This window comes from Tetrao urogallus (genome assembly GCF_951394365.1).
Source record: "Tetrao urogallus genome assembly, chromosome: 16".
Lineage (NCBI taxonomy): Eukaryota > Metazoa > Chordata > Aves > Galliformes > Phasianidae > Tetrao > Tetrao urogallus.
In genome coordinates, this window is record NC_136829.1 from 10,466,152 (window position 1) to 10,494,112 (window position 27,961).

At 61.5% G+C, this 27,961-nt stretch overlaps 3 protein-coding genes across 3 annotated transcripts; 2 read left to right on the plus strand and 1 right to left on the minus strand.

The window, feature by feature from the left end:
* Positions 1–4,107: 4,107 nt before the first annotated feature.
* On the plus strand, positions 4,108–9,039 carry RSPO4 (R-spondin 4; the record flags this gene model as incomplete). Its single annotated transcript, XM_079543379.1, has 5 exons — positions 4,108–4,186; positions 5,925–6,134; positions 6,355–6,498; positions 6,585–6,770; positions 8,966–9,039. The coding sequence occupies 5 exons, from the start codon at positions 4,108–4,110 to the stop codon at positions 9,037–9,039; spliced, it is 693 nt and encodes a 230-aa protein (XP_079399505.1).
* A 2,043-nt stretch (positions 9,040–11,082) lies between these two features.
* On the plus strand, positions 11,083–17,132 carry ANGPT4 (angiopoietin 4; the record flags this gene model as incomplete). The annotated part of the gene is made up of 9 exons (XM_079543292.1): positions 11,083–11,376; positions 14,702–14,857; positions 15,039–15,160; positions 15,387–15,619; positions 15,787–15,902; positions 16,023–16,124; positions 16,196–16,362; positions 16,766–16,896; positions 16,972–17,132. The coding sequence occupies 9 exons, from the start codon at positions 11,083–11,085 to the stop codon at positions 17,130–17,132; spliced, it is 1,482 nt and encodes a 493-aa protein (XP_079399418.1).
* A 3,653-nt stretch (positions 17,133–20,785) lies between these two features.
* On the minus strand, positions 20,786–21,781 carry FAM110A (family with sequence similarity 110 member A; the record flags this gene model as incomplete). Its single annotated transcript, XM_079543499.1, has 1 exon — positions 20,786–21,781. One exon carries the CDS (start codon positions 21,779–21,781, stop codon positions 20,786–20,788), a length of 996 nt encoding a protein of 331 aa, XP_079399625.1.
* Positions 21,782–27,961: the final 6,180 nt, after the last annotated feature.

The following is a 27,961-nucleotide window of genomic DNA, read 5'->3' on the forward strand; positions in this document are numbered from 1 at the left end:
TCTACGGCTGACGCTGCACTCACAACCAGCGCATCCCTCCTGCATCCCCATCCCCACACCCACAGTGCTGCCCCAAATTCCCCTCTCCCTGCAGAACCCCAGTGCTGCAGGTGATGCCCAGCCCCGGCCCGGCCCTTGCCAGCTGCCATCACATTGTTCCCATTCTGACAGCTGTACGGAAACTGGAAGCAATGCTGACATGTGTCAACAATCACCAGCCAACAAGTGCCGAGGGCGGCTGTCCCCACCACCTAGAGGCTGTCACCCTTGGCTCACGTCATGACAAACTGTGGTGGGGAACCAGGAGTATTGTTTCAATTATTTCCATTATATAAAGTCAAGCCATTCAATATATTCTGCCTCTAAGGGGCTAAGCTAAAGGAGATAAAATAAACACTTGGAAACCTGTTCTGCTGGCATGGGTGAGGAGTTCGGTTCCAGCACCGAACTTCCCCTCTCACTTCTTCACTCTCCTTCACTTTCCTCCTCTGTTTCCCTTCTCCCACTGCCCTTTCTGCCTTCATCACTTCTCCAGACCAATTCCATCTCTGCGTGTGCTTCTGTTTTGGCTCTGCCACTGCACAGCTGCCACAGCAGCCAGGATAGGGCTGGAGGAGCTGCAATGCTGGCAGGGCAGGGGATGGGGTGAAGCCAACCTTCCCTGGTACAGCTGCCTCCGTGCTCCATGCCCAGCAGCTCTGTATCCTCAGAGGAACCCCTAGGAGGCACAAAGGGGAGCTGGCACAGATCAAGGCATGGCAGGAGGAGGTGGAGAACAGCTTGCCGTAAGGATGCTGTAGGATGCTCCATGCTCTCAGCTGGTGCAAGGATGATTAACCTGCAGCTCAATGCTTCCAGTGCATTGCCCACGGGCCACAGAGCTCATCCTCCCCAGTGCAGGGCTATGGGACACATGAGAGAGGCCAGGAGGAGGCCAGGAGGAAGCCGGGATGAGGCTGGCAGAGTGCAGGATGTGGCCACGCCATGGGACGAGGCCAGCAGCATGCAGGACATAGCTGTGCCATGGGATGAACACAGGACGTGGCTGTGCCATGGGATGAGGCTGTGCTATGGGATTACACCAGCAATGCAGGGGATGTGGATGGAGGATGCAGGATGCCCCGCCTGGTATGAGGTGGGGCCGTCACTCCGTAAACGCCGGGGAAAGGGCCTCTGCAGAGCTGGCGTGGGGAGCGGCTGTGAATTTCCATTCCTGTGGGAAGTGGGCTGCCACCGTCCAAGCATCTGGGCTTGTTATGATGGGAGAAGAATGCCAAATATTTTTCTTCCTTATCCACTACCATCCGTTGAAATCCTCCCCTGATCAAACCCATATTCATCGCTTTGGATGCACGATGCCTTCGGAAAGCCGCCCCTCCCTGCCAGCACGGCACGCAGGGCTCAGACCTGGGAGGAATCAGTGCCTCACCCACAGGGAGCACTGGGCCCCCTCCATCCCAGTGGGCTCCCTCCATCCCACCGCATCCCTCCATCCCTGCAGGTCCCCTCTGGACCCATCCCCAAATCACCCATCGCGGCGTGGTGCCCCTGGGCGGTGCAGCCTTGGAAGGCCCCCAACATTTCCCAGAGATGAAAGCACATTCAAGTGTCAAACAAACTTTCTGAATTATCTCTCCGGACGTTTTCTCTCCGGTGCTTTGGAAGACAGAGGAGGAACATTACATTCCCCCCAATGCTGGCACGGTGTGGAGCTGCGGGAGGGAGAGGGGAGCTGCCAGGGCGCCTGCGGGCTCCACTCTGCGCGCTCCGGTGCCGTCCGTGAGTCAGCACAGACCCTGGCCGTGGCCCCAGCCGGGCACCTCGCCCCGAAACGCCGCCGAGAACAAAGAGGTAACAGGCGCCTGATTAATGAGCGGACGGCAAATCATCCCTTCCCACTACAATTTTAGGAGGAGTAGTCATAAATGACCACGTTAAGGGAAGTGAACGGGATTGATCCGCTCCTGTGCAAGCACTCATCACCCATCGGGCTCGTTAGCAGCAAATGGCACAGCAAATGGGAATGGTGTCATCACTGTCATTGGCAAAGCCTCCATGGGCATTGTACAGCTTGAGGGATGAGCTGGGAGACCTGCTGTGTGTTGGCCCCAGGGACACAGTGCTAACAAGAGCCACCCAACGAGCGCGTGTTGGCACGGGGGTTGGCCTCAGATGCAGCGTGGTGCCAGGAGCAGGGCGGTGATGCTGGGAGCGGTGATGCTGGGATCAGGGCAGCAATAACTGGAGCAGGGTGGCAAAGTTGCAGCCAGCAGCATCCACTGCTCCTGGGGCAGCAGCAGCTCTATTTATAAGGGACAGAGGGCTGGGGAGAGTGAGGTAGGGGCAGGCTGCTGGTGGGGGACTTTAATATGTCAAATGCATTTTCACGGACAAACACAGACCCTCCTGATCCCACACTGCTCTGCCACACACTGCCATGCACACACAGGGCCCTGCCAGCCCCCACGGATCCACAACAAGGGAACAGGACGTGGCTGTGCCGTGGGATGAAGCTGTGCACAGGGCTGTGCCCTGTTCCTGCAGGCCTTGTTTGTGGAAAGCAGTGCTGCGCCAGATGCTGAAAACCTGTGTTTTATGGGTAACTTTTCAATTTATGTCACAATGGCATGAGAAAAAAAAACGAAAGCAATCCCAACCATGGTTACTCCTGGTTTCCAAAGGGGTCTGAAGCAGTTCCTTTGTTTTTTGAATCGTAACTCCTTGGGAATGAAACGCTCATGTGTGGGATGGGGGAGGCAGAGAGACCTGGGGAGGGCTGGGGGAGCGAGAGGGAGAAATCCAAGTGGGGAATGGAGGCAGTGAGGACAGCAACCCCGACATGCAGGTGCAGCTCAGCAGTGGGGCAGCTGCCACCTCCCTCCCTCTCTCCCTCTCCCTCTCCCTGTCCCCAGTTGTCCCCAGGTCTGCCCAGAACTGGGGTGACACTGATGGATGCATCCACCGCAGTGCTTTCTCCTGCAGTGAGTCTGCAGGTGCTCAGTGGTCCCCCAGCCCGACCTGTGCCCTTACAAGGTAAAGCAGGCCCAGGACATCCCAAGCCCATTCTTTGGGTAAGGGGCAGCCTGCACTCAGGGTTCTGGCCTGAAGGTCTTGTACCTGTGGTGGGAAACTACTGCCAAGCATCCCACACATAGATCAGAGCATCCCGCACACAAGCCTTGCCCTTGCTGATGCTCAGTGTGGGCCCAGGGCTCCCTCTGAGTGTGCTGAAAGCCCTGGGTTGTACACAGGGTGAGGGGTGCAGGCAGCTGTTTGGGAGCCAGGTGCTGGGAGCTGCAGCTCAGCTTGGCTCAGCTAGGTTGGCTTGTTTTGGCTCAGTTCTGCCCAGCTCGGCTCACTTCAGCTCAGCACAGCTCAGCTTAACAAGACCCAGTTCCACTCATCTGCTCCCAGCTCAGCTCAACACGACTCTCTTCAGCTTGGCTCTGCTCAGAAAACCTCAGTGCAGTTCAGTTCAGTTCAGCTCAGCTCAGCTCAGCTCAGCTCAGCTCAGCTCAGCATGGCTTCACTCAGCTCAGATCGGTCCAGCTCAGCTCGGCTTGACTCGCCCTGGCAAGGCGCAGCGCTGCTTGGCTCGGCATGGCAGGCCTCGGCATGGCTTGGCACGGCCCGGCATGGCACGGCTCGGCCCGGCGTGGCACGGCTCGGCTCGGCACGCCCGATGCAGCCGCAGGACCCCGCGCCCTCGCCCCCGACCGGGACTGGATCGAGGCCGTCCCGGGGCGGAGCCACCCTGCTGTCCCCGCCCCCCAGAGCCGGGGGCTTCGCCGTGCCCCCGCCGGGCCGGGATGGCAGCGGGACAGACGGACGGCGGCGGGACGGCGGGACGCTCGGATCCGGGCCGGGGCTCCGCAGCGCGTCCGTCCCCACTCCTGCCGGTGTCTCCGGGGATTATTTTCCCTTCTCCCCGTTTCTCCGGAGGGGAAAAAGCGAGGGGCTGCCGGTGGTCCTAAAGGCAGAGCCCACTGGCGCTGCCCTGCGCTGACCGCCCCATGCCCCCGTAGCGCTGTGCCGTGCCCGGGGCGATGCTGTGAGCTCCGCTCGGATGGTCTGAGTTCCTCCCTGCCCTCCACTCCTCCTGCCCAGATGCAGTGGATAATATTCATGTTGCTGTTATTCATCAGCTCCATGGAAATGCTCTCGCAGAACCGATGGAAAAAGCAAGGTAGGGTGGGTGCGGTGCGTGCAGGGGATCGGGTTTGCCAGTGTTTCTGCTCTCAGCTCGATGCAGGAGATGCAAGGGGAGCAAAACATCCTGGAAGGATGCTCGGAGACACCACCATCCCCTGCCCCATCCTTCCCCTGAGCAGACAGATCCAGGGCGCAGAGCAGGGTGTCCTGAGATGTGTCCCCTCTGCTGGGCAGTGCCACCGCGGGGCTGTGACACGAGGTGCTCAATTTGTGCCGGGATGGGGATGGGATATTGTGAGAGCAGGGCTTTTCGGAGGCCTTGGATTGCAAATGGACAGTTTTCCCTGCGTTGTATGTGGTTGTAAGATGTGTCCATGGGGGTGGCAAGGCTGCTGCTGATGCACTCGGTGTGGGGACAGCCCCAAAAGCTGGCAGTGTGAGCCGGCACTACGGGGGGTGCGAGGGAGCATCCATGTTTCTGAGCACAGCTCCATGCATCCAGGTGGGGTCCCTCCTCCAGTGCAACCCCATCTGCATCTACAGCACCTGGGGAGGGGTACCCAAGAGCTGCCCCTGATTTCCCCATTCCCAGTGTTATGGAATCCCAATCCGATGCGCAGACAGAGCTGTTTTTAAAGGTGGGCATCATAATATCGACTCATCACATCCCATCCTGTCCTGGTGTCGGCTCCCCACCTTCCATGCCCACCAGGAGATGGAGGGAGGGCGGCAAAGAAAATCATCCCAAAGAACTAGGGAAGGGAAAGGCACTCGTAAATCCCCACGTCTCCTGGGAAGCCGCTCTGGCTGCAGCCAGGAACACAAATGTTGTCAGCGTTTGGTAAATATGTAACAGAGACCATAACAACTTAATGGATCCAAGGTGCTTCGTTAGCGGGCTCCCAGCACACGCAGCCTCCTGGCCTCAAAGTGCTGCTGCCTGAGTCCCTGTGCCCTGGCAGGAGGAGCAGGAGGGGGCAGCTCAGGGACAGCTGCGTGGCACCACTGCAGTGCATCCTTTACCCTTGAGCTGTAGAGCTGTGGGTCTGTAGGGCTGCAGGGCACCCTCTGCCTGCATCCCCTCACTGCTCCCCCAGTCCTGTGCTCCCTCTCTTGCTTCCCTGGAGGGCTCTGGGACCATGATGACAATGGCACTGCCACCTGTGCCACTACTCAAGTGGGTTTTTTGTGTGCCAATATGGAGATCTGGCCTCACTCCATGTGCCCAGGGTTGCCTCCTCCTCAGAGCTTTGCTATGTGGAAAATCCCATCTCCACGCTGCTGCAGGTCTGACAGTGTTCAGAGTGCTGCACTGCTCTGTTCTGGCACTGCTGCCACTGCGCAGCAGGCACTTCTGCTTAGAGGCACGAAGGGTGAGCTCCAAGCTAGAAGAGAATGTTCCCAATAGCACCGGGTGCAGCAGAGGCATCTGGCTGTGTGCATGGAGAAGCCGGGGAGGGCCTGGTTCGGAGATGCCCTACTGTTATGGGGTGCACCCCATCCATGTGCCCACATCCTCGTCCCTGGGAGCAGAGCCCCCCAGGGCTGCTTTGCCTGTGTAAATCACAGCAGTGGGGCAGAGGAAAGCGGTGGCAGCTCTGGAGCCAGCAGACGGATCCTTATTGCAGCTGCACTCAGATGTTTCCAAAACCCTTTTGTTCCCTTGACACGTATCAGAACACATTTCTACCTGCCAACCCCCCATTGGGATGCGCTGAAGGTGCCATTGCTGTTCCCACTCCCCCACCCCCCAACCCCCCCCACACGCACAGCCCCTGTCCTTGTCCCCACAGTGAGCGCCGGCCTCTTGGAGAACTGCACGGGCTGCGTCCTGTGCTCGGAGGAGAACGGCTGCATCACCTGCCACCACCGGCTCTTCCTGCTCATCTGGAGGGACGGCATCCGCCAGTACGGGGTGTGCGTCCACACCTGCCCCCCCGGCTACTTCGGCGTGCGGGGTCTGGAGGTCAACAGATGCACAAGTACGTGGTGTAGCCAGCAGAGCTGCTCTGCCTGTGGGCACCCCGGGGTCCCCCCGCTTCCCGGAGCATCCCCAGGACGTCTAGTCCTGGGCACTGGCTGGAGATGAGGCGGCTGGGATGCAAGGATTTCCCCCTCTCCCTTACCTAATGGGTTTGCAATGGGTCCCCGGGGTTTTCGGCCCCGCGCTCGCCCTCCCGCTCACAGCCCCCTCCCCGGCAGAGTGCAGGTCGCCCAGCTGCGAGAGCTGCTTCAGCAAAGACTTCTGCATGAAATGCAAGGAGAAGTTCTACCTGCACAAAGGCCAATGCTTCCGGCAGTGCCCCCCCAGCACCGCGGCTCAGCCCGGCACCCGCGAGTGCCAAGGTAAGCGGCACCCTCGCCCCGCGCACCCCGCGCCCCGTGCCATCGCGGCATGGTCACCGTCCCCTCCCCGCGCCCCCGTCCTACAGAAACATGCGAGCCGGGGCCCTGGAGCGAGTGGAGCGCCTGCACTCACGAGGGCCGGAGCTGCGGCTGCAAATGGGGTCTGGAGACGCGGGTGCGCGAGGTGCCGGGCTCCCCACGGGAGGAGGGGGCTGCGTGCCCCGCGCTGCTGGAGAGCCGCAGGTGCCGCCTGAGGAAGCACTGCCCGGGAGGTGAGCGCAGCCCCGGATGCCCCCCGCAGCCCCCCGGCCCCGCGCAGCCCTCCGGTCCCTAAAAGCAAGGAGCGCTGTGGGCTCCGGCGGTGAGCGGCGAGCCGGGATCTCATCTCCCAAGCATTTGGAGGTCGGTGGCGGCTGTTATTACCGTGCAGTTCTGGAGAAAGCCGCCTTCCCAAGCACATGTGCTGAGCAGCCCCTGGCACCGGCCCCATCCTGCCCTGCCTGCGAGGGAGAGGCAGCGCTGAGGCTTTCTGCTTTGCAATTGCAAACGGGGAGGGTTGAGCTGCTGGGGAGGGGGGAATTACCTGCAAAAGTCTGCAAAAAAAACCTGCAACCATCTGCAAAATACCAGGAATGCAGAGACAGCTGGAGGGCATCACTTGAGGGAGCTGAGACAGCCAAGTCCTCATCCTGCTCTGAGATGTGTCCTTGGGTTAAGGCATTGTCCTGCCCTGCCCGGTGGTCTCCCTGATTTTATCCAGCCCCCATCCCGGGGCTCCTCACCACCTCTCCCAGCACCCAGCCCAGTGGCAACTGGGATGGCAATGGGAACCGGGAGGTGGCTGATGTCACTTTTGGATGCAACCAGCTGGACTGAAAGCTGCTCTAATAAATCTCTGCTTAATAACTGGCAGAAAGGCAGATTGCATGAGATACCAATCTGTGAACCTTGGAAGGAGATCTGAGCCACCGGCCCTGGCGTTGCAGATATTGGAGCTGCAGGTTTGCTGTGCATCGTTGCGAGGCGGTGGCAGCAGGAGGGAAGGGCTGGAGGAAGATGGGAATAGCTGCAGCCAGGTGTGCTGGGGCTGCAGAGCCAGGAGTGCATCTTCATCAGAGCACCATCAGTCATAAATAACGCTTCGTGCTGACAGCATGGAGTTGATATCCTGCCCTGCTAAGGCAGCTTTGGGGTGCCAAGTGGTGATGATGCGGGGAAATGTGGCTGCACTTCCTGTGGCCCCTCGAGGCTGGTGGCAGTGGGATGGCTGGTGGCTCTGGAGCACGGTGCCATGCAAGTGCTGGAGGTGTGTGCACACAGCTCGGTGCCCCCACCACCATCCCCTTGTGGGGCCATAGATTTGGATACACCACATCTCATGGGGTGACCTGACCTGAGCTCCAAAGCTGCAGGGATGGGCTCTGGGGCACAGCCGGGTGCTGATGGGGATCAGCTGTGGGTCTCTCCCTGAAACAGAAGGAAGCCCCCGGTGCAGCTGCATGCAGCCCCAGCAGCAGGAGAAGCCCCTCTGCTCCCTGTCCCTATGCACCCACCCTCGCTTCCAGGCTCCTGTCCCAGCCAGCCGACTGCTGCCTTATGGGATCCAGATGTTATGGGACAGCGGGTTCGCTGGACGCGCCGAGAGCTGGAGGAAGGCACTGCCTCATCCCAGCACCGCGCTGTGCGATGAGAGATTTGTGCTACCACTTCTGAGCCGGCCTCTGGAAACGAGCAGCGTCGGCGCTTGGCCCGGGCACAAAACCGTCCACGCCACTGTAAATCTGCCTTGTGTCCCCGCCGCGCTCCGTTCCAGACGCTTGGCATCCGTGCCGTGCCCTTTCCTTTGTGGGTGGCAATTGTCTGGGAGATCAGAGCAGAAAAACAGAGCTGAGTAGGAAAAGAGATGGAGCCCTCAGAAAGAAGCAGCGTCACCAGAGCTGGAATGCACCGCTGTGCCGCTCGCGCTCTGGGTGCCCGCACAGCCCGGTGAATCCACCTGGATTTTGGGCAGCTCCCAAATGTTCCCTGCTCCATTGGATCCTGCAGGTCTCATTCTGTGTCCTGCTTTGCTTTGGGGTCTCAGCACTGTCCCCACCGACCTGCAGACTCAGGAGCTGGAGAGGCATTTGGGGAGGCATGGATGTACCCGTGTCCCACCTGTGTCCCATTCATGTCCCACCAACCTGCTCTCACCTCCTCACTCCTTGTGCAGAGGCAAGGTTCACTGCTTTGACCCCATCGTGCAAAGCTAGAGGCTCTGGGGACACTGAGGATTTGGGGTCCAGCAGTTGGTCCTTGTGCCCACACACCCAGCGCTGCTCCAGGGGCAGCCCTGCATCCCCCCCCGTCCCACTGATGGGCCTCAGGAAGGATCCAGATGGCAGCAGTCACCCACCTACAGGAGGGCCCCTGCTGCCCATCCCCAGTGAGAAACCCCTCTATTTCTCCTTTTTTTTTTCTCTTCCAGAGAAAACCAAACTCAGAAACAAAGGCAAAAAGCGGCAGAAGAAGCAGAGGACAGAGCAGGACGCGGGCACCTAGCACAGCAGCCCCCCCGTGCTGCCCCTGCTTTCCAGCTGCAGAAAAATTGCACAATTTTCTCCCCCCACCACCCCCTTACCCCAACCTCCCCCTTTCTTTTGAGACAATTTATGGCCTGTAAAACATTTCCTTTTCAGAAAATCTAATTTGCAATGTCCAAAGCAATGCCCCGGGGCTCGGGCAGGGGGTGGCTCCCTTATTTTGCTCTTCTTCCCTCTGCCACTCTCTGCAGCTGGGTGGGATGGGGCTGGTGTGGGTCTGACCGTGCTGCAGGCCATGGATACCCATCCCAGAGATGTCCCATCCCCACTGGATCCTGTGTACACTGGGGTCCTGCAGGGCTCAGCACCTATGGCACATGCATGGGTTCACAACAATGGGGGGGGAAGGGGGGCTTTACCCATGCACTCCATATCACAGCAGCCCCCTGCGCCTGGGGAGCAGCCCCACAGCCCCCTCCAGACATGAGCAGGGCGACACCATCCCTGTCCCCATCCAAGGGACATGGGAAGCACATGGAGAAGCGCTGCAGCACCTTTGCAAGGCGCTTTGCTCCAACTGCTGCTCTCACCATGGGAATTTCTGTGACTCTTTGAAGAGTTTGGCCACCCCATTCCTCCTCCCGGCACAAATGGGGGTTGTGGGGCCCTTCTAGGAGGAGAGCACTGGGTGTCAGCACCGAGCCAGCCGGGAGCATCACTGCTCTGTTTGCTTATGGACAAATAAACTATTAAAGCCTCTGGCATCCATCGCCTTTCTGTTTTCCTGCACTGTGGAAACAGCTTCTGTGAGGCATTGCTATAGAAATCGTGGGTAGGGGGGGTGCTGGGGTCACTCTCAGCTTCTGTCCCCGCAGCGCACAGCAGTGGTTTTCGCCATTTATTTTTGAAGCCGCAGGAGTGAGCAGTGAGCAGCGAGCAATGAGCAGCAAGCTGCATCAATGGGATCCTGTCCCTTCCCCAGGTGCTACAGCAGGGACGTGGGGACAGCAGCCAGCGGGGTGCACACAGGATCTGTGTTAGGGTTAGGATCCAAGAAACCTGGCAGAAAACCCAAGGAGATCCTTGGGCATCCTTGTGCCCGGGAAACACCACTCTCCCACGACCACTCTGTGCCCATGGCCTGCCCTGTCCCAACAGCTGCTCTGTCCCCATGGCCATTTCCTACCCTACAGCCATCCCCCCCTATGGCCACCCTCGTCCCCATGGCCAGCCCTGTCCCCATGCTACCCTCTGTCCTCACATCCAGCCCTGTCATGGACATCCTGCAGGCATCCCAGGACATCCTGCAAGCAGCCCTGCACACAGCCTGGCTGCGAGGGCTCTGTGCCAGCCACCAGGACCCCACGCGGCCCATGGGACACTCAGAGTGTCACCACTCCACGCAGCTCAGCCACCACAACGGCTCCTTAACATGGGGCTGAGCTCGGGAAAACACTGAGTTGAACCTCATTCGTCCCCAGCGACCCCACAGCAGCCCTTCCCCAAATCCTATGTGGGGCTCATCCAGGTCCCGCTCCTCTGCGTCCCCGCGGTCCCCACGGGCCCATCCCACAGCCGAGCAGCCAAACGCAGCGCTCCGCTTCCCCCGTCGTTATTAATAGCCGCGGGCGGGGGGAGGCGGCCCCGGAGGGGGGAGCTGGGGCTGCTGGGAGCAGGGCGGGGGGCTCGGGGGTACAGTGGGGCTGGGGGCGCGCAGGGATGGAGGGCATCCGGGCTGTGCGTGTGAGATAGGCGAAGATGACGTGTGAAACTTGATCTCCCCGCGGTGGGTTCAGAGGAGATGGAAAAAAAAGAAAGAAAGAAAGAAAGAAAAAAAAAAAGATAAAAGTATTGTTTTTAAACAGATTTTTTTTTTTTTTTTTTTTTCTTCCCTCTCAAGGGCTGCCGCGGGACTCAGCCTGGCGATAAAAGGCTGCGGGGCGGCCGGAGGCGGCTCAGAGAGCAGCGGGAAGCGATGCCGGCCCCGCAGCGCTGCGCCCGGGGGTAGCTGCGTTGTGCCGGGGCTCCGGGGGGGGGGCTGCGTGCGCCCCGTGCCCGCGCCATGCGTGCGCTCAGCTTCGTGGCGTTGGCAGCGCTGTGCACAGCCGCATCCCAGCGTAGGGCGCTGGACGTGGGCAACCGCCGGCGTTGGCACCGCGTGCAACACGGGCATTGCAGCTACACCTTCGTGCTGCCCGAGGCCGAGCCGTCGCCGTGCCCGCTCGCCGTCCCCGGTCCCGTCAACGCGCTGCAGCGGGATTCGCCGTCCGGCAATGGACAAACTGCCCGCGGGGCTACCCAGCGCCTGCAGCACCTGGAGAGGATCCTGGAGAACAGCACGCAGTGGTTGCTGAAGGTAGGCAATGGGGAGGGGGTGTCCCCTGTCAGAGCTCTGAGCAGGGGTTTGGTGCACCGCTCTGCCCAAATCTCATCTCCGGAGCCTGAGCCGGTGCTGCTTTCACCCAGCGCTGTCTGCCCAGAGGGGGTGGGTGGGTTCTGTGCGTGCTGCTGCTCAGCGTGCTGTGTCCCTCTGCGTCCCCACCGCGGTCCCCTCCTTGTCCCTGTGCCCGTGTCGTGCCAGTGGTCCTGGGCACCTTACAGTGCAGCACGCCCTGCTCACGGTCAGAATGTGGCGCTGCCGAGAAGCTGCTGGGAAGGCTTTTGGCAGGCGGCAGGGTGAGGGACCGAAGGGCAGGGTTCGTTGTGTTCCCACTTGTGGGCTTCACGAATGTTCCTGGCACTGGGCGAGACTCTGCATGGGAAACACAGCTCGTGACCTTCCGGCCCCACGGGGGCACTGGGAGCCCCAAGGCCCACAGCAGGGGCAAAGCAGGAAGGAGGGCACCCTGTGCCATGGACCCTCCCAGCCCATCCCAGGGACTCCTTGCTGCACTCCCCCATTCCCGGCCTCTCAGGGTGAGGCAGGAAGAGGCTTTTCCTTTCCGAGGTCTCACCCGACACCTCCTGACCTCACATCTGTGTGAGCATCAAGGAAGAGCCACGTCCCCACAGTGGGACCTCAGTCCCCACGGCTGTCACCCAGTCGAACTGAGTGACACTGCGAGCGCTGCATAGGGACAGCAGTGGGCACACGAGGGACGCACAGGGCTGCCCCTTGTCCTCTCCTCAGCTGACTCAGACCACAAATTCCTCAAAAGCTGGGAGCGTGCTGAGTCCTGGGAGGATGCTGAGCCCCAGGGATACGCTGAGCAAAGCCTGCCTGCGCTGTGTGTGCCCATTGGGCAGCTGCACGCAGTGGTGCTGCACCCCAGGAGCAGGGGCACAACTGGTGCTCGTCCCACCCCACAGCATGGCCCCTCTGCTGCAGGCAGCTTGCAGTTAGGTCTTTATTTTTTTTGTGTGTGTCCAGTTTCTTTGCTTTCCTAATTTAACTGAAACTGCGCAAGGAGGCTTGTTTTGGTTGGGATCCAGGCCTGAACAAACAAACTGGGCTCAAAGGAGGCACCGGACTTGAGGACTGGTTGTAAACAACCCCAAATCCCTGTCTGCCCGTGGAGCAGAGAATTTGGGCTGCGCCCAGGGCCAGGAATATGGCACAGTCCCTTTGGGACCCCTGACCTTCAGCTCACAGACCTCTGGAGGCCAGGTCACTCTCCCCACACCGCCAGGCATGCTGTCACCAGAAGGGACAAGCAGTGACACAACGAGGACATGAGGACACTCACGTGGCTTTGCACAAGGGAGGCTGCGTGGTGGTGCTGCAGAGGATACGGGCACCGAGCACCTCTCAGTGCCACCATTCTGGCCCTCCCTTTGGGGAGTGACAAAGTGTGGGGCACAAAACCTGCACACAGGAAGGATTGTGACCCCAGTGCCCGATGCGATGGAACCTTCTAACTGTTTGCAATGGGTTCCCAGCGTGGGGGCATTGGGGTGGCCGTTCTGTGCTGCTGGCTGGGGGCCTCTTGCCGCGGGGTTTTGCTGCTGAGCAGAAATTCTTTTGGAGGCTGCAAATGTTGGCAGCTCTCACTGTTGGCCCGGGACACAACGCGGGGCCGGAGCTGGGCTCAGTTGTGGTCAGAGCACTGCTGGAGCAGCGTCTGCCCAGTGTCACGCTGCAAGAGGGATGGGACCAGCAGTGGGGAACCTGCTGCCTTCCTGGCTTTGTGGCCCCATCCCTGCCCTGCTCCTGCAATTCCTTCCCTGCAAGAGTGGCCCCATGGCTGCAGGTTCTGGGAAGAACCTCCCTCCTGGGGAGGATCCCCTCATTCCTCTCTGCAGCCATGCAGTCCCTACATGGGTCCACGCTGTCTAGGGATTCTGCAGCTCCCTCCAGTCCCAGCTGCTTCCCAGGTCGATGCCTTCAGCAGAGCCGTGGCTGGGGCCTGGAGGCTTTGATGCTCCCCCTGGGTAGGGCAGGGACCTTACAAAAGAGGCCCCAGCACCACTCACAGGGAGCAGCTGGGGCCGCGCTCAGCCCTGCCTGTGCCAGCCCGACCTTTTCCATGGGTATGTGCTGCCCTTAACTCAGAGATGTGTTTATTTTGAAGAAAAAAAAGGCAAAATCAGGAGGGAGAAATGGCCTCTGGAACCCTGAGAAGCAGCAAGATTAACGACGTGGTTAAAGGGAAACTCTCCAGCAATCGCTCAGCTGGGAAAGCGCTTTCCAGACATGGCACTAGGGTTTGGTTTGCAGCAGCTCAGAGAGCACAAGATCCACTTGGAGAGTGGATCCACGGGGCAGTGGGATCCACGGGGCAGTGGGATCCACGAGGCAGTGTTCCCAGCGTGGGCAGCAGCACATCCCTTCCGCTCCCTGCAGTCCCTGCACAGTGGCCCCAGGGCCACAGACCTCGCCGAGGCTGTCACCCCAGAGAGGGGATGAATGGGAACCTCATGGCAGCTGCCAGAAATAGAAACCTACTGGGAAGTGCTTGTCCCCTGCGGGCTGGGAAAGCGGAAGATGCTTCAGAGCCGCGCACATAGCCAGCTGCTTCCCAGCCCTGAGCACTTCCCTGCAGCAGGGCAGCAGCCAGCACTGGGAAAGTTGCCTTCACCAGGATGGGGCAGTGGGGGGGAGGATGCTGGCAGCCATAGGAACTCAGCCAGCAGCTGAGCCGTGCTGGTGCTGATGCTGGTGCCTATGCCAGTGCCTCCCTTTTTGGTCAGTAGTCCCAGTTCAACAATAGATCTGTGAACACACAGACCTGTGCCAGGTCCTAGCGAGAGAAAAGCCCCATTTGGGGACTGTGGGCATCCCCATGGCAATAAATCCCACCTACCCCATTCAGCTCTGCTTTGCCACTGTGCCACACGCCAACTTTGCAACCACTCCAGTGCCACCCACAGCAGTGCCCCCCCTCCATACACCCGGGATGCTGTCCTGGGCTGTTTCCACTGTGTCATCTTGCTGCTTTTGAGCAGCGTGAGCTGCAGTGCCAGCTACAGCAGGAGCCGTTCTCCCAGCCCAGACACGTGGGAGCAGAGCTGTGTGAGGGTGTTGGATGAGGAATGTCGGCAGCGTTGCCCTGGGCTCCCCCACAGCACTGCAGCCACAGGCGACACGTCCCATCCTCCCAATAAGCTCCAAAGCACCCGGGATGTTTCGTGCTGCACTGCAACGCTCCCACATCAGTGTGCCCAGGAGGCAGCACTGAGGCTGAGCGCGGGGTGAGCTCCTCGGCTGAGCCATCCCATCCCACCCTCGCTGCCGTCTGCAGTTGGAGAGCTCCATCCAGAACAGCATGAAGCCGGAGATGGCGCGGCTGCGGCAGACGGCGGTGCGGAACCACACGGCCACCATGCTGGAGATCGGCAGCTCCCTGCTGAACCGCAGCGCCGAGCAGAGCCGCAAGCTCACCGACGTGGAGGCACAGGTGGGCAGCGATGGCACGCGTGTCCCCATGTCCCCACTGCCACCGGAACTGCAGGGTGGGGAAGTTCCTCTGCTGTTGTTCCCTGAAGGGATGCTGGTTTCATGCAGTCATGTTCCTGAGGGCGCCGGGGACAAGGAGGCGTTCTGCTGTGTGTGCCCACCCTCCCAATGTCCCCGTGCAGGTGCTGAACCAGACGTCACGCATCGAGATGCAGCTGCTGGAGAACTCCCTGTCCACCACCAAGCTGGAGAAGCAGCTGCTGGTGCAGACAAACGAGATCCACCAGCTGCAGAGCAGGAACAAGTAGGGGCTGGGGCTGCTCTGCAGGAGGGCTGGAGCCCCTCCAGGGCTCATCGGGGGTCCCCGTGGGTGACAGGGTCTCATTAGAGCCCTTTGGGTGGGGAAGCGTGCCCACAGATCACTCACATCCCACAGCTGCCACTTGTAGGGAGCAGGGGCAGCTCACAGCAGTGCGGGGGAACCGCAGCCAGGCTGGGGCTGCCCATCTCCAGCACACATCCCTTTGCAGCATCCTGGAGGTGCGGGTGCTGGATATGGAGGCAAAGCACCAGGCGGAGCTGGCAGGGATCCGCTCAGAGAAGGAGAGGCTGCAGCACCTGCTGAGCAGGCAGAGCGGCACCATCGAGGAGCTGGAGAAGTCTCTGCTGGCAGCCAGTGCCAACGCCAGCCTGCTGCAGCGACAGCAGCTGCAGCTCCTGGAGTCGGTGCAGAGCCTGGTGCGCCTCGTGGCAGAGGGTAGAGGTGAGTGGGGAGAACCTAAAAACATTGCATCCCAAGAGCGACTCCGCCCTGTGCCCTGAGAGGTTTCTCCTGCAGCAAATCCCCAGCCCTGGGGAGATGGGAAGAGCAGGGCTGCAGGACCTGCAGGGTCACTGGAGCATCCGCCAGCTGCTCTCCCCTCTGCCCAGCCCTGCTGCCTGGTGAGGAGCAGCGTTTCCAGGACTGCACCGAGGTGCTGCGGGCCGGCAGCCGTGCCAGCGGGGTGTACACCCTGCACATCACCAACATGAGCCAGCCCAGGAAGGTGAGAGCAGCCCACAGAGGGCTGCCACGGTGGCACCGTGGGGCCCAACCATCCGCAAACCAACCCCACTGGCAGTGGGATGCGTCACCTCACTCAGAGCTGCTTGGTTCCCTACTGCAGGTGTTCTGTGACATGGAGACAGACGGCGGTGGCTGGACGGTCATCCAGCTCCGCACCAACGGCAGCGTCAGCTTCCAGCGGGGCTGGAGGGAGTACAAGCAGGTCTGCATGGGGTTGGGGATGGGGCGTTCCTGCACCCATCACCCACACCCACCCTCCCTCGGCTCCCCCAGGGCTTTGGGGATGCGGCGGGCGAGCACTGGCTGGGCAATGAAGCCGTGCACCTCCTGACGAACCGGGAACCCTACGTGCTGCGTGTGGAACTGCGGGATTGGGAGGGCAGCCAGGTCTATGCCCACTATGGCAGGTTTCAGCTGGACAGCGAGCGGCTGCTCTACAGGTGGGTGAGCAGAGTTGAGCTGTCCCCAGGCACTGCTGTCCCCGATCCCCCAGGTTGGTTGGCACCGCTGCCTGCCTGGGGAGCTGCAGGGCTCCCATAAGGCTTTCACTGGGATCTTGGCAGATTTCGTCCATGGGGCTGTTGCTACACTGCCTGCTCCCCCTCTCCCCGGGCTCTTCCCCAGTTAGATGCATAAAATTGCAATAAGGCTGAAGAGTTTCCCATCCTGGCGAGGCCAGTGCCTGTGCAAGCGGGTTTGTCCCCAAGAACATCCTCATGGAGATGCAGTGGGGACAGTGCACACTCACAGGGATGTCAGCCGGGCTGTGGGCGGGAGCATGGGGGCATCGAACTCTGCAGTCCCATTCAGTGAGAAGGGAAGTGATGGCACGTGTGGCCGCAGGCTCTCCCTGCAGGACTACAGCGGCACAGCAGGGCAGCAGAGCGGCTTGGCCATGCAGGGCACCAACTTCAGCACCCGCGATGCTGACAACGACAACTGCCTCTGCAAGTGTGCCCAGATGCTGTCAGGAGGTGAGCAGCAAGGTTTGGGTCGGGGTCCTCGCTCCGTGCCCATCCCGGTGCCACTCCTCCTGCTCCCTCCCATAGGGTGGTGGTTCGACGCCTGCGGGCTCTCCAACCTGAATGGCATCTACTACCCGGCACGGCACAACATCCGCAAGCTGAACGGCATCCGCTGGCACTACTTCCAGGGGCCCAGCTACTCGCTGAAGGGCACCCGCATGCTGATACGGCCCGCGGGCTTTTAGCCGGCCGGAGCGGCGCAGCAGCAGGAGGACGGAGCCCCTGGAGAGCTTCCCCCCATTATTTTTTTCTCACTCCTGTTTTCTCTCAGATCTCGGAGCTGACTCTGAGCCAGCCCCACTCCTGCAAGCTGCAGCGCGTGGATCCCATTCCCTCCTGGTTTCTCCCTATTTCCCCCATGTCTGTGGGGCTCCGGGCTCCGTGCTGCGCCGGAGTGTGCATCTGGGACCACCAGACCTCCTGCATGAGTCATACAGGGTCAGGCAGACCATATTTTGCCTTTTCTATATATTTTAGGGCATTGCCCTAAACTCCCCATTGCTTTGCTTTTCCTGCAGGATGAGCAGAACCGGTGCGTGAGCGCATGGCATCCCTCCTCCCTGCACGGTCATTAAGGGGGACACAGCTGTCCCCTCCTGCATGCACTCTACCCATGCAAGGGGATCACTGGCTGTGCACATCCCAATGGGACAGGGACAGTACGAAGGGACGGAGGTGCCACCAGAGGCATGGGGTTGGGTGCCAGCACACAGGGGTGGTGATGGGGGTAGCACATGGTGACAGGGCTGTGGTTTGAGGTGGGGCATAGGGAGCTGAGGATGATGAGGGAGCTTGGAGCTGGGGACGAAGGTGCCGGTGGGGCTGACAGGCCATTTGTTTTATTGGCATGGAGAATCCAGACTTGGACCCAGGCACATTTGGTGGCAGCCTGGAGAATGTGGGGCGAAGCTCAGTAGTGTTTCCTTCTGCTGAGAAAAGCCCCCACACCCACCCATGTCTTGGATCTTGGCATGGGAACCCTTTTATTTTTGTATTGAGAGATATTTATTGGCCAAGAGCTGCACCAGGCAGCACTCAGCCTTGCCCTGAGACCCCCATGCACAGCTCCCACCTTTGCCAAGTGCTCTGGCAGTGGTGGAGATGGGAGCTGTGGCTGTGGGCTCGCTACTGGGGACAGCAGCAGCACTGCCTCAGCCCCAGGGATGCAGTGTGTATGATCTCCACATAAAGGACCTTCCAGCAGTCTCCCTGCTACGCCTGCATCATTCAGGGGGGTGCAGCCCCATCCTGACCCGCTGAGCACTGACTGAGCTCAGAGCACAGATGAGGGCTCGGTGACACCCAGCTCCACAGCACTTCCCATCTTATCATGGGCCACCCCTGTCCCCCTCGACTCTATTGCCACTAGAGGTCCTCCACAGCCTGGTGACGTTGCACAGCATCCCCATCCATGGGGGACAGGAGCGTTGTGCCCTGGTGGATTCCCAGCAGACTCTGGGGACCAGCAGTGGTAGCAGCTCTGCCACAGGCCATGAGCCACACATCCACCCCCTCACTGACCCTGCAGCACCCATCCCTCAGACACCCCCACAGACCTGCTTCTTCCCCTCCCCCATTCATAAGGCATTTGCTAATTAACACTGATTAAAACATGCGATGCAGCTGGCACTTCCTCTAAGGTGCTCATCAGATCGTGCTTAATAATTGAAAAAATGGGAAATGCATTAAAGGTGGGATCACCTGCAAGGCACTGTGGTTATGGCCATCCTGGTGCTGCTGTGAACCTCTGCATGCCCCCCAGCCCTGCTCACTCCCTGCACCCCAAATCCCATCTCCTTGCTTTCCCCACGCAGCACTTGAGGAGGGCTGGGATGTGATCCCCAGGCCCTTTTCTTGAGTGACTGGGGAAGAAAATGACCTTTGAAGGGTCATCACTGTGATGAGCCACGTAGAAACGTGGAACAAGAGTTATGGGAGTAAGCAGGACAAAGGCAGTGGAAACCTTCCCCTGGTCATTCCTCCTCTCTATAAATAACTGCGGGCTCAGCTGTGGCTCCATGCTGAAACCGGAGCTGGCAGGGAGGCAGCTGCCAAAGAAAGTGATCGGGAGTGCAGGGACAGGGCTGCCCTCCTGTCCCCAGCAGGGATACAGAGACATTGGGGCATCCCCTGGGGGGAGCAAGGTGCCTCAAGTGTCTGGGCTGGGGGTGCAAATGTGCACCATGTGAGCACACGGGACTTGGCTGGCTGTGCATGTTGTGTGCAGCCACCACACATCCCAGCCGTGCAGCCCTATGCAGGACCCCAGAACCAAGCACTGGGGGCTGAGCCCCATGTCTGGCTCTCTGGGGAGTCACCAGCTTCCTGTGTGCTGGCACTGCAGGATCTCTTGGGCGTGTGCTTCCTCCCTGACTCATTATCAGGTGCTGTCCTGCATCCTCCCCACCACATCCTGCACCAACCTTGGGTGGGGGCTCCCAGACCTGTCTGGCTCCTTTCTGGGAGCCCAATGGGTCCCGCACAACAGGGCTGGGGTGTGAGCAGCAGCAGGTCTGTGCCCCACGGGGGGAGCGCTGGGTGCGGGTATTGGTGGCCTGGGTGCCACCTTCCCCAGCAACCCAGATGGGCAGAGTTTGCAGCAGCATCATGGGGTGCTTTGCTTTTCCCCTTGCAAGGGAGCATAGGGGCTGCAGGAGCCCACACCCACCTGGGGATAGCGCAGCACACGGCGCTTTCATCTTCAAAGCACTCCCTGCATCATCTTTCATCCTCACACCTCCCCAGCGCCTGGGAGGTCTCTGCTATCGCCTCCCCATCTTGCAGCCCTGGGGATGCAGCCAAGCTGTGGGGTGCTTTGCTGGAGCAAGCGCAGAGCAGAGCCCGGCAGCGTGCTTGGCACAGTGCTGGGGAGGTGCAGAGGGGAATCCCGGAGCTGGGCTCTGCCAGGACCTGCCAGGAACAAACCTTCCTCCTGCTGCATCTGCCGGGCCCTGGGCTGGCACAGCATGGCACCATACGGCACGGCATGGCACGGCACGGCACAGCATGGCACAACACTCATGCTCTGCAAACACCCACTGGGACGCAGTGCCCATCGTGTTGTTGAGTTTGGCAGGGAAGAGGCTCTTGGGGGCCTGCCCCAGTTCATTCCCCACCACATCTGTAGACGGCAACACGCACGGCATCCAAAGCACTGAAATTTAATAAAACTGACTGCATTACTGTCACTTTTTTACAGTTGACACATCAGGAAAAACAGTAGGAAGATACCAATAGAACCTTCTTCATAAATAAGAGGGCACGTTGTGCCCGGGGTTTTCTCACTGGCATACAAAAAAGAGGATACAAACACACGCACACACACACACATACACAAACTTGAGCTTCTCCAAGGAGATCTCGGGTTTTCCTCCCCGCAGAGCACCCAAACATTCCAGGATGCTCAGCACTCTGATGGGGACCACCAGGATTCTGTCCCCTTCTGAAGCTGCAGGGGCACAGCACCTCAACCTGTGGCCACTAAGAGGAGGCCCCAGTGCTAATGCAGAGCCTCAAGCTGGGTCCCCAAAGGAGGTACCATGCACCCACAGCCCAGCCAGCAGCACACAGTCAGGTGCAACCGTGTCTCCTGCACTCTACAGGCTCAGGGGTACCGAGGTGCTGATGGGGGTCCTGCAGAGCTGAGTCCATCAGGAAGCAAGGCGCTCCTCAGGAGGACGCACAGCATCCACGCTCTGCAGCTGCACAGAGGGATGGGGAGAGAGGCACAGCGGGCTCAGTTCAGGGATCCGGGATGGCCCCGCTGCCCTCCTGGGGAGCACGGGATGATGCTTCCTCCCGTCCCAACATCAGCACCGCCTGCAGCCGAGCAGCCTGGCTACACGTTGGAGACCTGCTGGGGCTCGCGGGCCTGGCGCAGCCCATACAGCCACTTGATGACGCGGGCGTTGCGCTCCACCACCGAGATGCCGTAGGGCATGCGCTCAGCCGGGCGGCCCTCCGGCGTGGCCGCGCTGCGGGGGGAGCGTCCGCCCTCCGAGCTGGCCGTGCTGACGCTGTGAAACTTGACGGACACGATGTCGGAGCTGGCACGGGCAAAATGCTCGGCCCCCATGTCCCGCACCTCCTCGGGGTCGAGGCCGCAGTAGTTGAAGAAGCGCTCCAGGTCGGCGGTGGCCCGCGAGAAGCGGTCGCTCAGGTCCGACTTGGAGCGGTGCAGCAGGGTTTGCCGGCGGGCGCTTTCGGGGCGGCTGGGTGAGCTCAGAACCGGCGTTGCGGGCGCTCTGCACGGGGAGGGCGACGACGGCACCCGTATTCCCGGCACGGCGGGAGGCAGGGCCCCGCAGGGCCGCACGTCCACCCTGCGCACCGCCACGGTCCCGGGGGGTCTGGGCGCAGCGGGGCTCCCCGGTGCCTTGCCGACCCTACTGGCGTTCATCGCCTCCGCCGCGCCGTGCCGCTCCCCACCCCGCGGGCTCTCGGCTTTGGGGCCATCGCAGCCGTTGATGAGGTGGTTGAGGATCTCCAGGTTGAGCGAGGTCTTGGCCCTGCCTGCTGAGCGCGGTCCCGGCGTCGTCTTGCGGCTGGGGGTGAGCATGGCGCGGCGCACGCCCGGCACGAAGAGCGGCTGCTTGAGCAGCGGAGGCTTCACCGGCTCCTGCCGAGTGCTGGCGACCTGCTGGCTCTTGACGTACTTGGCTTTATCGGCCTCCAACCTCTCTACGGCGCTGGGTTTTCGGGCGGCCGGTTCAGCTCGCCGTCGGAAATACTCGGGTCCCTTGTTGAGGATGCGGATGGGCATGGCCGAGGTGAAGGGGGTTCTCGCCGCCATCCCTTTCATGGCATCGCCGGCGTGCAGCGCCTCGACCGACATCGTGCGGGCGGCAGCGGGGCCACGCGCCGCAGGCTGCGGGGGAGGGAACCGCAATGAGGGGAGGTTGCGGGGGGCGGCGGTGACAACCCCCTGCCCGCACCCCGTCCCCGCAGGCAGGCGGACAAAGGGCCGAGCGCTGCGCGGGGCGTGCGGTGCCGCGCTGTCTGCGCCGGCTGCTCCGGGCTTCCTATTTCAAGGCAGGGACCACGCCTCCGGCTGCGTCCCCGAGACGAAGCGCGGCCAATCCGCGGTGCAAGCCTGCTTCAAACGGCACCACGGCCAATGGGGCCGCGGGGAGGGCACCCCGACACTGGGGTGAGGGGAGCCCTAGGAAGGGCTGCTGCCCCACAGTGATGCCCGCTGCCCGGGGTGCGTGGGGTGCTCCGCCTGCCCCAATCGCCCACCAGCTCTCTGCGCTGCAACGTCGGGCCCTGCTTCCTGCAGCCCCCCCATGCTCAGCCCCAGGAGCAGCTTCCCCCCTGCCGTGCACCCCCACCCGCCTCCTTCACAGAGAAAAAGGGAGAATGCCAACATGCAAGCGGCCCGCCTGCCTGTCCCAACGGCCCCCTGCCATTTGGGGGAGGGCAGTGTGTGCAGGTCCCACGGCAGAGGTGCTCCTGCACATCCCTCTCCCACTGTGGGCCACCGGAAAGCACCCGGGGGTTCCCAGCCGTGCTTCCTCAGCCCTCCTCGTTCTCCAGCAGCCAGGAACCCCGCGCCCTTGGGGCTCTGCCAAGCACAGCACCCGCCCGCCCCAACGGTCGCGCAGCAGCAGCAGCCCGCACACGGAGGGGCTCAAAGCGGCCCCGTGCCTCCCACCCCAGTGCCGTCAGCAGCCAGGGGCTGACACCCACCGACCTCTCCTGAGCTGCTTTGGCCGCAGGGTCCCCGTCTACCCCAGTCTGGGGCTGTGCCACTCACCTGACCAGGCGGTGCTGCAGCACCGGGGTCACCGCAGCTGCCCAGCGCAGCTTCCTCAGCCCCACATTGCCCAGCTTAGGGCACAAGGGAGCCCACCGGTGGGCACGGCACAGCCCCGCTTCCTTTCTCCCAGTGAGCTGCCGCCACCTGAGGCCGCTCACCTCCTTGCTCGACTTCCTGGGTACAGCCCACAACACGGCATCGGCTGCGGGCGGTGAGCTGGGAACAGGGCAGTGCAGGGCACCGATGTCCCCGCCAGGCAATGACGGGGAAGGCAGGGCCCCAACCGCTGCAGCCGTGCTCTGTGCTCAGGGGCAATGAAGCATGGAGGGAAGGTGCTCGGGGGCAAGCAGTGCTGCAGCCTCCAATGTGGGAAATCACCGTCAGGCTCCCCGAGGTCCTGTGTCACCCAGCCCTGATGGAGAGGGGACACGAGGGCCTGACTCACCCGGCTCTGGGTGTTTTCTGGTGGTGTAGGGGTCATCTTCCAGTGTTGTGCACTGCTGGAGCACAGCACGCTGCCAGCAGCCACCCTGCACCCTGTGCCATGGATGGGGAGGCTTCCATAGGGAGCATCTGCTGGGCACAGGGATGGGGGTGCAGAGCCCCCCAGCAGCCAGCAGTGCTTAGGGTGGGCTCCTGTCCCTGTCAGCAAGGTCAGCTGGCCGGACACAACCTGCTGCTCCACATTCCTATGGATGGAGAGCTGCCAGCTTGGCACAGCTGCCCCAATCCGCACAGAGCTGTTCTCCCACAGCCCAGAAAGCAAAGCGACATTATCAGCTGACCCGAATGGAGCACAGCAGTCCAGGCACTGTGGCTGGCACCCAGCTTGCCATGCTCAGCCACAGCGACCCAGCACCCACCTCCGCCACCTACCCACCTTTCTGTGCTCCCTGGCCTGGTTCAGCTGCTGTGTCTCTGCTTCCTGTTCTCGTCTCAGAGTGGCCCTGTGCCCTCTGCCTCCCCTGCTCCCTGCAGTGCAGCTGGTTTCAGGGTGCTGGAGCAGGTCTGTGCACTGCAGGGCGGCTCACGGCTCCGTCTGAGTCACCGCTGGTTGAAGACGCCCTCCGAGGCAGCCCAGCACTCAGATGGGATCGAAAACACCTCTCCTTGCCAGCGTGTGTGCACAGGCACAGGGCTTTTCTCCAAGCCAGGCTGCATTTTAATTGTGGCTGCATCACAAAGCGTGGCCGTGGCCGGTGACGTCCTGGTGTGGGTCTAAGCTCAGCCGGCAGCGCCGGTTGGGCAGCGTGAAGGGACCCACAGTTCGGTCAGTGGGGATGGAAAAGCACTGCTGTGGTGGCACAACTGGAGCACCAAGCACTGCAGGTGCCAGAACGGCCCTGGACATCCCCTGCTTTCACCAGGACAGGGAGCAGAGCCTTCTCAAAGCCTTCTCAAGGGAACAGGTCCCTTGCACACCCACCAGCCCCAGGTCACCACCAGCCCCCCGGCATCCTGCAGTCCCAAAGTTCAAAACGCTCCTGTGCTTAAAACAGAGCAGCCCAACGAATGGCGTAGAGTGAGGAGACAGAGCAGAGCAAGGTCACCGAGTGAGGCTGCTGCCTGCACACAGCCCAGCTCCTAGGGCAGGGGCAAACACAGCACACAGAATCAGAGCTCAGGGATAGCAGCACGTTTTTCAAACTGTTCTTGGAAGCGAGACAAGCAGGGCTTGGGTGAAGCTGGGAAAACAAACAGCCCCAGCTCGGAGCCGCCCTGCACTTGGGTGATGCTTCCAGCAGAAGGTGGACCTACACGATGGCTTCAGCTGGAAAAACACTGCCTGGTGATGCAGAGCCGTGGGCATCTGCCCGCTGAGGGTGGCCAGGCTGTGTATCCCTATGGTAGGGGATCGGTGCAGGCTGCAGGCAGGCAGCTGGTGCTGTCTGGGCACGCCGGCTGCTTGCACTCAGCAGGGCGTTGTAGCCTCACCCTCCCCAGGAGCACCCCGGGATGGTTTTGGGGAGGGCAGCCCAATGCAGGAGCACGCCCTGGGTTCAGCACCCATCCCGCAGCCCCGGGGTGGATGGGCGCTGGGGCTGGCTCTGTGCTCGCCTCCCACAGGTGCTCAGGGCTGGCTCCCTGCACGTGCAGCTCCCAGGACCCCCCAGGAGTGAAATGCAGCTAGGAAAGTGCAAAAGAAAAAAAGAGCTCAGAGGCCAAATCCTCCCTGTAAGTGTTGGGTGGGGAGGGTTGTGGATGCCTGACATCAAACCACAGGGCTGCAGCTTCATGGCACAAGGTCCAGCCCAGAGGTGTTGGCTCACCTTAGCCCTCCCCAGTGCTGGCAGCTTCCACAAGACCTTCCTCCTGCCGCCGTGCTCATTTTGGTGGGTGCTAATTCCAGGCTTCTATCACCACCACTCACCCAGACAATGGTTCAAATAGCTTTGGAGCTGGGAAATGCCTATACCCTGACTGAGGCGAGCCACCACCCGCTCCCTGCCTCAGTTTCCCTGATGCTGAATGCCTGTTCTGAGGCACAGGGAGCTCCCTAGAGACCATAAGGATGAATGAGGAGTGCTCTCATGCGCACAGCCTCACCTCATGCCCATCAGCTGGATGCTGCCCATGCCCATCCTGCCGTGCACATCCCTCTGTGCACATCCTTGCAGACAGCAGCCATGCTCAGGGCCAAAGATACACTGTGCTCGGGTGCAGGGGATCCAACAGATGGAGACGTGCCGGGTGTGAGGGCTTTGTCTGAGCAGTGGAGGCTGCACTCGGACCCGCAGATGGTGGAAGGGCGGCTGTGCTGGGGCCAGGGCTGTGGCCGCAGCCATGCGAGCGCAGTGCCCTGGGGATGCGGCCCCTTTTGTTGGGCTCTCACCTCTGGCAGAGGCCCCTTCCCCAGGCGCCCCGCGCAGCTTTCAACTTTCAACTTGACCTGCTCCATTCACATGGAAATAGGATGCAAATGGAGATGGGGAGCTGTGAGGAGGAGGAGAATGGAAGGGGAGGAAAGGGCCATGGGCAGCGACCCGCTGTTGGTCCCCGCTTTCTGGCTGGGCTTCCCAGTAAGGAGGTACCGCCTGTATGACAGGGCCCCCTCCAGTAGGAAAACTGGGGTCCCATTGGTGGGTTGTACTCCTTACCAGGGATTCCCAGTGTGAGAAAGGCCTGCGGAATCAGAGATGGAGCCCCACTCTCATCACCTGCTTCTCCCCACCCAAGAGGCCCTGCTGCATTCTCACCCTTACTGGACATGGCCTTGCATCTGGGGACACGGGGGGAGTTTCTGGCGGGCCATTCGCCTGCCTGATCCCAGCACAGTCCCATAGCCGAGGACCGGCTCGGTGACCAAATGTTGCCATCTGCCTTGGGGCCTTTGCTCGCATCTGCCGGGGTGCAGAGGGGCCGGGGCTCAGCTGCCGTGCGATGCAGCATGGGCTGGGGGGCGGCCCCCCCCGGCACAGCAGGCAGCACGTATCAGCTGGGTTGGGGTGAGAAGCGTGCAGCAGCGCTCGGTCCCGTGCCCATCAACCCTTTGTGCCCCCCGGCCCCCGTGCCACAGCCAATTAGTCCTGGATTCGGGCTCCTTTGTGCTGCAGGATGAACAAGGCACAGCCGCTGTCCCCTTGCTGTCCCGTCCCCATGGGGAGCAGGGGGCTCAGCTGTATCAGCCCCCGGTGCCCGGTGCCTCCTAGCAACACAGGGCGCACAGATGCAGAACCCCAACAGTCCCAAAGCCTGAACACCCATCCTGCAGCCCATTTGGGAACAGCGGGGACACCACTGCTCTAGGTGCCTGGGGTGGCTGCAGGGCACAGAGGTGCGGGGCACAGGCAGGGCAATTAGGGACAGGAGGGGACAGGCAGGGCATTGCACGAGGCAGCGCAGTGCAGCCCGCTCTCCCAGCGACACCCAGTGGGTGCTGGGGGAAGAGCCACCGAGGGGGGAGCTGGGTGCTGGGACGAGCCTTTGCATGGCTGCGCTGCCATAGGGCCCAGCTTGCTCTGTCCTCTGCAGCCCCTGTCAGCTCCTGAAGGGTGCAAGCATCGCATCTGCCAGCTCAAGCATGTTTGGGCACCTGGTCATGTCCCACAGCCACCGTGCACCCTGTGCTGGCTGAGCAGGGCTGGAGGAGTGTCTGTGCACAATGCACACCTGCAGGCCACATTCTGTGTTCCCAGGGCACACAGTTCAACCCGCAGCCCTGCAGCTATCCATCCCAGACAGTGCTGCACGGTGACATTTGCACTCGCAAGGTGGCATCTTGGAATAGGTGGGACACAGGCTCTTTTGAGGACAAGGGCAAAGTCCGTGTCACAGCCAGGAATAAATGCCGGCACCGGGCCAAACCGGGGTGTGCAGGTTCAGAGACAGCACTGCAGAGAGCACCTGGCATTACAGCCAGACAGCAGCACGCTGAGGCTGACCCTGGTGGTATGTGGGGACAGGAGGGGCTGGGCTGTGCTTTGGGGGCAGGGATAGAGCGAGTGGGAGCACTTTGTGCACTAGGGCTGAGTTTGGAGTGTGGAAGTCCCAGCCAGCACCTGGAGCTGGGAGGGGGGGGAAGGGGGGGGGGAGTGAATGGGACCAAGTGGCCGTGATGCTGCCAAAAGTGTGGAGCTGGGCGTGCTGGGTGGAGGGGGGTTGGGAAGAAGGGGGGTGTTCCTGAGCTCCTCCAGCTGTTCCTGATGGAACGGGATCACAGTGGGATTGGCTGTGATCACAGCTGCTCCTCTGTCCCCAACGCAACAGGGATTTGGGGGGTTCCCTCAAGAAAAAGGCGCTCGCCCACCCCCCCCAAAGCCCCCAGCACGTTACTTTTTATTCATCATTATGACTTTGTCTCATCCCACCCCACTCCAACATCCAAACTACCGCTCACATAAGGGGTAGGGGCGCAGCTCACGTACCCCCCCCCCTCCTCCCCCATCTCCAGGACCCCGCTGGGACCTCCAGCCCGGGAGCCCTGCAGCACAGCGTCAGACCCACCGCCGAGCGGACAGCGGGACGGCACGAGGTCACGTGACTCCGCCCGGTTCCCCACGCCCGGAGAGGGGGGGAGGAGGAGGAGGAGGAGGAAGGAAGGGGGGGAGGAGGAGGAGGAGGAGGGGAGGCGGGGAGGCTCATTCCGCCGGGAGCAGCACCCGGCGCTCCGCACGCTGCCACCCATCTGCATCCGGAGGCGGTCACGTGGCCGGTTGACGTCACCGCCCGGCAGCCCGGACTCGCTGCGCCGCGTGCCGCCCGTCCCCCAAAGCGCAGTGAGTTGCCGTGCGGGGAGGTGCCCCGAACGTCACCCCG